Here is an 8,455-nt window from a genome sequence, read left to right as displayed (position 1 = left end):
TTGCAATTTGAAATATCCAATAGCAGGCTGGCTATTGCTCCCAGCAATAAAGTAAAAACAAAACAAAAAGTTTAAAAAGATAAAGTTGAATAAACTAAAATTAAAAAAAGACTAAAAAAAAGAAAAGTTAAAAAATCTAAATAAATTAAAATGCAAACAAAAAAAATAAAGTTAAATAAACTAAAATTAAAAATAGAAAATATTTTTTTTTGGGTGTGTTGTTTTAAATATATTGGCTTACAGTTTTACAATTCACATTATTTTAAATCCATGAAACTAATTAAAATGTCTAATATAATACATACATTTCCTCAGTGTGATTGCCTGCAATGGAATGCACGGTACTGCAATGCCCTGCTGCAATTGTGTATTTTTTTTTTATTGTATCCGATTAATCAGAGTTAATAATCGGCTAACTAATCGATTATCAAAATAATCATTAGCTGCAGCACTATTTTTGACGCATTTTGATGCATTCCGTTGCAATCCAATATAGCTAGAATAGGGCAAGTAGTATTTTTTTTCTGGCTGCATGGGAACGGACTGCACTGGTGTGAATAGAGCGCCAGAAATCCCATAGGAAAGCATTGTGATGAATTTTGGCTGCAGCAGCCAAACTGAACGGACTGCATCACAACTACATCTGGTGTGAACGAGCACTAAGATCTAGACTGGAGAAGGGTTAGAACCCCCATCTGGTTTTTACTGAAGCCTGTGTCCACACATGGTGGATCTCTCTTTCTTTCTTTGACCTGATGACCACGGTCACCGCCCCTGAAAGGGAGGGAGAATCCAAAATTTTGTGCTGCCAAAACAGGAATAAAAGGAAAAACCTTTTGTGCAGTGATCCAACTACCTAAAAGGGGATTTGCCTCACTTTGGATGGATTTCCTCTCACTTCCTGTTGTACCTATAGGAATGGAGCACAGATTAAAAAAAAAAAACCTACAAAGAAGGGTTTAACCATTCCCTGCTCTTTTTAAAATTAAAAAAAATGTTTTGAGTTTAGCTATACTCTAAAGCGAAACTCCAGACACACAACTTTCATTTATATACATCATTCAACAGCCACAAGGAATATAAAACCACATTGTGTGCACCAAACACCTTTGCTAACCCAGATATTACCTTTTAAAATAGCGGTGACATCATCAATGTGCTATATATAGACTGTGCAAGGAGCAGTGATGTGGATGGGATCCAACATATCCACCCACTACAGGCTGCCTGCAGAAAACTACAGGAGGGACGTATACAAGACCAGTCACCATGCACAAAGAGAGAGAACAGCAGTGACCGGTCTTTATTACAGGAGGGTGCGGATACAAGACCAGTCACCCCGCACAAGGAGAGAGAGCAACAGTGACCGGTCTTCATCAGAAACGTTCGAGCACAGAGGTGAAGTACAGGACTTGTTTAATGATGGATTACTGCGCAGATCTGGAAGTAATATACAAAAGACACCAAGACTGAAGTAATAATACAAATGCCTCTTGTACTCAGACAATATTTGTCCCAGCGTTTAGCTTTAGGAAGTCTCATATCTAAATTATATTTATATTTAAGTGTTCAATACTGAACACTTTGAATGTTTAGCCTTCTGTTGAATGTTTTGCGTTCATACAAGTTACAGCACGATGTTAAGGTAAATATTTGTCTGACATTTCAAAACAAGTTACACTAACTCATAATATTTTCAATTCCAGTTCATACATTTTGCATTTGAGGCTTGTTCACACCATATCCAATCTAGAACAGTCTGTTACCGGACCAAAAAATCATCCCAATGTATCCCTATGGTATTTCTGAGCTCTGTTCACACCATTGCAGTCCGTTCCAGACAAAAACAAAAAAAAATACTGCTTTTCTTAGGTCCGGAACACATGTAAAAGCATCAAAAACACACTGGAAACGCACTGGAATGCACCTGAAAGTCCATTTTAAGCTAAAAAAATGCACCATTTACAGATCTGGTCCGGACATGGTGTGAACATAGCCTCACACCAAAATCAGAAAGTACTGTATTTGCTGGCGTATAAGACGACCCCCTACTTTTTGTGTTAAAATATAGGTTTTGGTTACCCCCGATTTTCGGGGGATGTTTTAAGGTCTCAAAACCCATCTTATACGCTGGCAAATACGGTACTCGCTGGTCAACTCCAGTCTGTTGACTTGAGATTGTACCTTCCGACCCGTTGCATTTAGTCTTTTTTTTTTTCCTTGCAAGCCTTATGTGACATAACGTGTCCTGAGTGGACATACTGTATTGTAGTAACTTGCATTAGCACGCATCTTTGATGTGTTGCGTTGCTCTGGGAAAAAAAGTAGAGCAAGCTCTGCCTTTTTTTTCAACGCACCACAGGTCCAATCCAGGAGCAGGCAGGATTGGATTTTTTTAGGAGCCAGCTCCATTAACAACTACAGAAAACCTAAAAAGTTAACCCTGGTTCACACCAAGGCGTTTTTGAGCAGTTCGAAAAAGCCCTTTTAACTGCCCAACACAAGAAATTCCATGATTTTCAATGGCTCTGGCTCACACCTGAGCAGAAAAACGCCTTGCAGGAAAACGCCAGATGTGAAAAGATATAGGAGCTTCTTTGGGCAGTTAAAAGCTTTTCCTCCCCATAGACTTCATTGGAACTGCCCAAAACCGCTCAACAGAAGCATGTTGTCAATTAATTCTGAATGAAGGGTCTAAAAACGATGTCAAACTGATGCCATCGGCACAAGACCAAGGCCCGTTGCCACAGGTCATGATAAAAGGAAACCTGCCCTGAGAAGAACTTGCTATCATTGCATGCTCACCTTCAGATTTTTAGGGAATTTACCGAGAATCAGTGGCAGTGTGCAGTCATTTCACAGTAACTGGTGATTTAATTTTTGTATCCACCGCAGGTTCACTGGAACATGACCTGTTGAGGGTAGTTGAGCACTGTAGATAAGAAACACTGCTTTAAACCCTTGGTTCTCAACTAGTGGGTCGTGACACAAAAGTGAGTTGCGACCCCGTCTTCAGTGGGTCACCGCATGTCTTCCACTTTTCTAGGTGGGAGGCTTCTCAGCCTCCCACTGGTGCAGCACTGTCAGTTCTCACGCCAAACAGCCATTTAAAATATGCTGCATTGTGCTGAGTGTCAGCTTGAGGTGGGGTGGGCTTGGGCTATGGCCGCGAGAGCGTTCCATTCATACGTGCATTGCTTACAGCTCCCTCACGTGTCCTTTAGAGATGCCTGGACCGGAGTGACGGGGCATGCAAGGAAGCTGTACAACCAATGCACATATGGAGATAGCTCCGTCAAAGTACAGCAGCCCACACTGGACCCCAGGCTGAGGATCCAGTTCTTGTAAGGTGGGGAGACTGGGCGAAAATAAAAATGTCTTGGAGTATGCATGTTTGTGTGAGATTGTCTGTGGTTGTGTGCATCTGTCTGTGTTTTTGAGGACCCGTTCACACTAGTACAGTGCGTTAATCGCACTGTCCCATGCAAGTAACGCACTGCACCACGCAAAATCGCACCTAACACAAATTCTGGTGTGGGAGATGTGTTGTATTGCTATTCATTTAAATGGCACCCCAAACGTACCGCCCGCACCGGAACGCACGGTACTGCAATACCTTGCATTCCAGTGTGGTGCGACTTGGGTCATGACTTAATGACCACGGACAAATGTGGATCCTGAGGATACACAGGTTGAGAACCATTGCTTTAAACTATACTAACCAATTATCAGCTGCCAGGCTACTTATACTAAAGTCTCATTGACTTCACTATTTCTCTTAGTAACACAAAGGTATCACTACTTCTCTTAGCAACACACAGGTATCACTACTTCTCTTAGCAACACACAGGTATCACTACTTCTCTTAGCAACACACAGGTATCACTACTTCTCTTAGCAACACACAGGTATCACTACTTCTCTTAGCAACACACAGGTATCACTACTTCTCTTAGCAACACACAGGTATCACTACTTCTCTTAGTAACACACAGGTATCACTACTTCTCTTAGTAACACACAGGTATCACTACTTCTCTTAGTAACACACAGGTATCACTACTATCCTCAGGAACACACAGGTATCACTACTATCCTTAGGAACACACAGGTATCACTACTTCTCTTGGTAACACACAGGTATCACTACTTCTCTTAGCAACACACAGGTATCGCTACTTCTCTTAGCAACACACAGGTATCACTATTTCTCTTAGCAACACACAGGTATCACTACTTCTCTTAGCAACACACAGGTATCACTACTTCTCTTAGCAACACACAGGTATCTCAACACAATATAGAAAATGACCATTGAGTCTAAATCATGCCAAAAAACATCAATAATGCACAAATCTCTGTCCAGGCCCGGGGGGAACACTTCCCTCTAGAGTCAGTCATTATCAGTACATAATAAGGCGGTGTTGGACAGAAGTCCGTTATACTGCTTTGTAGTCACGGCCAAAAATATGCAGAATTACAACAACCCTGTCTGTCTTCCTTTCCACATTATATTTGTGACTTAGGAAATGGGACATTTGATGCACGCCTGCTTGCCAGGATGTGACCTGAATTCATATACAAGTCTATGTTCAGTACAATAAAGTCCATTCACAGCAGTAACAATCATTTCGCTCTATCTGGAGCGGAGAAAGAATATAGGCAGAAGGGGAAAAAATCTTACAGGGAACCGCGAGCTATGAAGTGCAACAAGCAAAGCGCCCGGGGGAACTGCTGTGGTGGAGAGAGCAGCTGGAAAGACTACAAACATGACTGGCATACTGTAACCAAGAGAGGGATCCATCTGGCGGCACCATTTATAACACAGAATCTGACAGACACAAAGCAACTGCCAGGGGAAGCCAACCAACAAGCCGGATACATAACTTCAGCAGAGGGCGTCACAATGAGCCACACATACTGGATATACAATCACTGCACACAGTAGTCAGTGGTCATAGAGAGTGGGGTCTACGTTATACATGTACATACAAACACATTGGGGGGAATTCATGCATGTACATACAAACACATTGGGGGGATGCATACATGTACATACAAACACATTGGGGGAATGCATACACGTACAAACATATTGGGGGGAATTCATACATGTACATACAAACACATTGGGGGGATGCATACATGTACATACAAACACATTGGGGGGATGCATACACGTACAAACACATTGGGGGAATTCATACATGTACAAACAAACACATTGGGGGGAATTCATACATGTACAAACAAACACATTGGGGGGAATTCATACATGTACAAACAAACACATTGGGGGGAATGCATACATGTACATACAAACACATTGGGGGGAATGCATACATGTACATACAAACACATTGGTCGGAATTCACACTTGTACAAACAAACACATTGGGGGGAAATCATACATGTACAAACACATTGGGGGGAATGCATACATGTACATGGGGGGAATGCATACATGTACATGCAAACACATTGGGGGAATGCATACATGTACCTACAAACACATTGGGGGGAATTCATACACGTACGTACAAACACATTGGGGGGAATTCATAGAAAGGAACTTAGATAAACTGTCAATTCAACTGGAACTCAGCCAATCGGCTTTTACGTTTTCATGTTCTAACAAATGAAAGAAAGGAAGTGATTGGTTGCTATGGGTAACGGCACTAGCTAAACCGGAAATTGTTTCAGTAAATTTGTGTTAATTTCCCCCGTTCATAACAATGTAATATGCAAACTGCACAAATATACATAAAGTATTGTAAACAATGTACAGTACAAGGAGCAATGAAACCCCCAAATGTGTAATAATAATAATAAACAAGTGGGGGTCACTGTACACGTTCCATGGTCAGTGTACAATATAAAGATCTACTCTGTGACCTCTGATATCCCTCCATGTTTCAGCTAGAGAGAGATCACTCCAGTTAGACTTTCCTGTGTACTGGCCAATGACACAACATGCTTGTGTTTACTTACTGGGATTAATGTTTAACTACGTTCCAGCATGTCACACCAAACAAAGATGAGTACACCCCGCATGTAACGGCCAATGTTTGTACAGGATGGAATATTCCTGATGAATAGCTATGACTGTACATCAATAAAAGCATACAGTACACGATGAGATATTTACAGAAGTCTGTACAAGACATAGGCATGCATTTCTTTGACTCATAGTATACTGTGTATAGACATGTTGAAGTAGACTGCACAGCTTGCAATGTGTACATCTGCATCGCAATGTATACAGACAAACACATGCATGTGACAACGTATACTGTGTGTGTCAGTGTATGCTGTCTGCAAACCTGTGTGTGTCACTGTACACACTTAATACAAATGTACCAGCAAAGCTTAATGTATACAGACAAAGATATATATGTATGTGTGTGTTCTTATACTGAAGAGTACAGATACATATGTGAGAGGGTATTGTGTATGGGGTGTAAGTACCTAAGTGTATATAGAATATGGGTACCTCAGTGTATTCAATGTACAAAAACTTACAAATATATATCTTCTTATAATGAAGAGTACAGTATCCAGATACATATGTATCAGAGTGAATGGCATGTGGATTTACAGAGCTCAATATACAGTGCTTGGATATATATGTACCTATCTCAGTGTATACAAGATAGATAGACAGCCAGAGTACAGTATACAGATACACATTTAAAGAGGGAATAGTATAAGGGGTGTGAATGTACATAGCTCAGTGTACAGTGCTGGGATATGTATGTGGGTACCTCAACCTCAGTGTATACAATATATATATATCTATATATCTATATATATAAATGCATACACACACTGAAGAGTGCAGTATACAGATGTGTATACAATGCAGTAAATACGTCAGCATGCACAGTATTGTAATGTATGAGGTCAGGTCTGTACACAGCTGTGACACCACTAGCCATGCCATGGTGTGTACTCACATAGTGTTTGGAGGGGTTCCTCCTCTTCTGTACATCCTGCACACACACATCCAGCACAGCCCGGGACATCATGCTGGAGAGCGGCTAATACACAGGCTGCAGCTTTCTAGGAATAGGTCATGGTGGAGGGAAGAGGAGGAGGGGGGTTGAAATGGTGCGATGGCTCCTTCTCCCAGGCCCACGTCACACAGCCATGTTGTGGTCAGGCAGAGTGGCAGGGAGCAGCTGCTGCTCAGAGGTTCGGTGCGGCTCCTCTCAGTGCCATGTGCTGCCTCTGATGATGATTACACTGCCATGTGCCGGGCCCGCCTGGAGGGAGGGGCGCCCTCTGCTGTACTCGTCGGTTCATCCCCCTCATGGCGGAGAGCCGACACCCCCAACATATAAGACTCCCCTCTTCTGCTCCGTGCCCGGGCTGTGTGTGTCCGCTTCTTTGTCCTCTCACCGGGTATCATTCCCGGGGCTCAGTGGTCAGCCGGTACACGGGGGACCTCCACCGCCGGGGGCAAGGGTGGAAACCACCGCCAAATTTAAACCCCTCAGCAAGCCGTACAGCCAGGAGCACGAATGGCAAATACAGATGTTATGTAATAAAATAAATCTGCCGACAGAACTTTTTTTAAAATTTTGTATAGAGTGGGGGAAGGGTTACACCCTCTGTCATTTACTGTCTGTGTCCCCATATTGGAGAGATTTACCCCTTATACTGACAGGAAATTGGCCGGGTGGGTGGTGCGTCACTTACAGTTTGGCATGGTCTTGGGTGAAGTGGGTTCCCACCAAGCCCCTGCACATCACTACTGGTAACCAATGGCATCTAGAAAGGGAGCAGCAGACATCATTCTCACACATGGATTGGCCTCCACAGAGTCTAGGACCTGAATCCCACTGAGAATCTTTGGGATGTGCTGGGGAAGACTTTACCAAGATCTTGATGAACAATTAATGCAACTCTGGAAATAAATGTGACATTGCATAAGCTTATAGAAACGATGCCACGGTGAAAGCGTGCCGCAATCAAAGCTAAAGGTGGGCCAATGAAATATTACAGTGTGACTTTTTATATTTAGTAATCTAGTTTTACTATTCTTGTCAAAGGATGGTTTCTACTTGTGGGAATGCTTCATTCATTTATTTCCAAAGCAAGTTTGTGTTCACATCAAATCGCAAGTAATAAAACAACCAAACACCTAAAGTCCACCTAAAGCTGCTGCTATCAGAGTGCCCTCTTACATTAGATGTCCCCATCAGAGTGCCTCCTTACATTAGATGCCCCCATCAGAGTGTCCCCTTACATTAGATGCCCCCATCAGAGTGTCCCCTTACATTAGATGTCCCCAGAGTGTCCCCTTACATTAGATGCCCCCATCAGAGTGCCCCCTTACATTAGCTGCCCCTATCAGAGTTTCCCCTTACATTAGATGCCCCCATCAGAGTGTCCCCTTACATTAGATGCCCCCATCAGAGTGTCCCCTTACATTAGATGTCCCTATCAGAGT

General features: G+C 42.5%; 1 protein-coding gene across 1 annotated transcript in view; it reads right to left on the bottom strand.

Moving 5' to 3' along the window:
- Nucleotides 1-7,133, bottom strand: part of LOC108787380 (SH3 and PX domain-containing protein 2A-like) — a 205,035-nt gene extending 197,902 nt beyond the window's left edge. Inside the window, exon 1 of the mRNA XM_018556917.1 lies at nucleotides 6,957-7,133. Within this exon, the coding sequence (XP_018412419.1) occupies nucleotides 6,957-7,028 (72 nt within the window). The 5' untranslated portion in view covers nucleotides 7,029-7,133. The remainder of the gene's footprint in view (nucleotides 1-6,956) is intronic.
- Nucleotides 7,134-8,455: the final 1,322 nt, after the last annotated feature.

The sequence above is a fragment of the Nanorana parkeri genome, unplaced genomic scaffold (assembly GCF_000935625.1).
Source record: "Nanorana parkeri isolate BGI_ZX_2015 unplaced genomic scaffold, ASM93562v1 scaffold258, whole genome shotgun sequence".
Lineage (NCBI taxonomy): Eukaryota > Metazoa > Chordata > Amphibia > Anura > Dicroglossidae > Nanorana > Nanorana parkeri.
The sequence above is the reverse complement of the archived record's forward strand: the minus strand, read 5'-3'. Positions and strand labels throughout refer to the sequence as shown.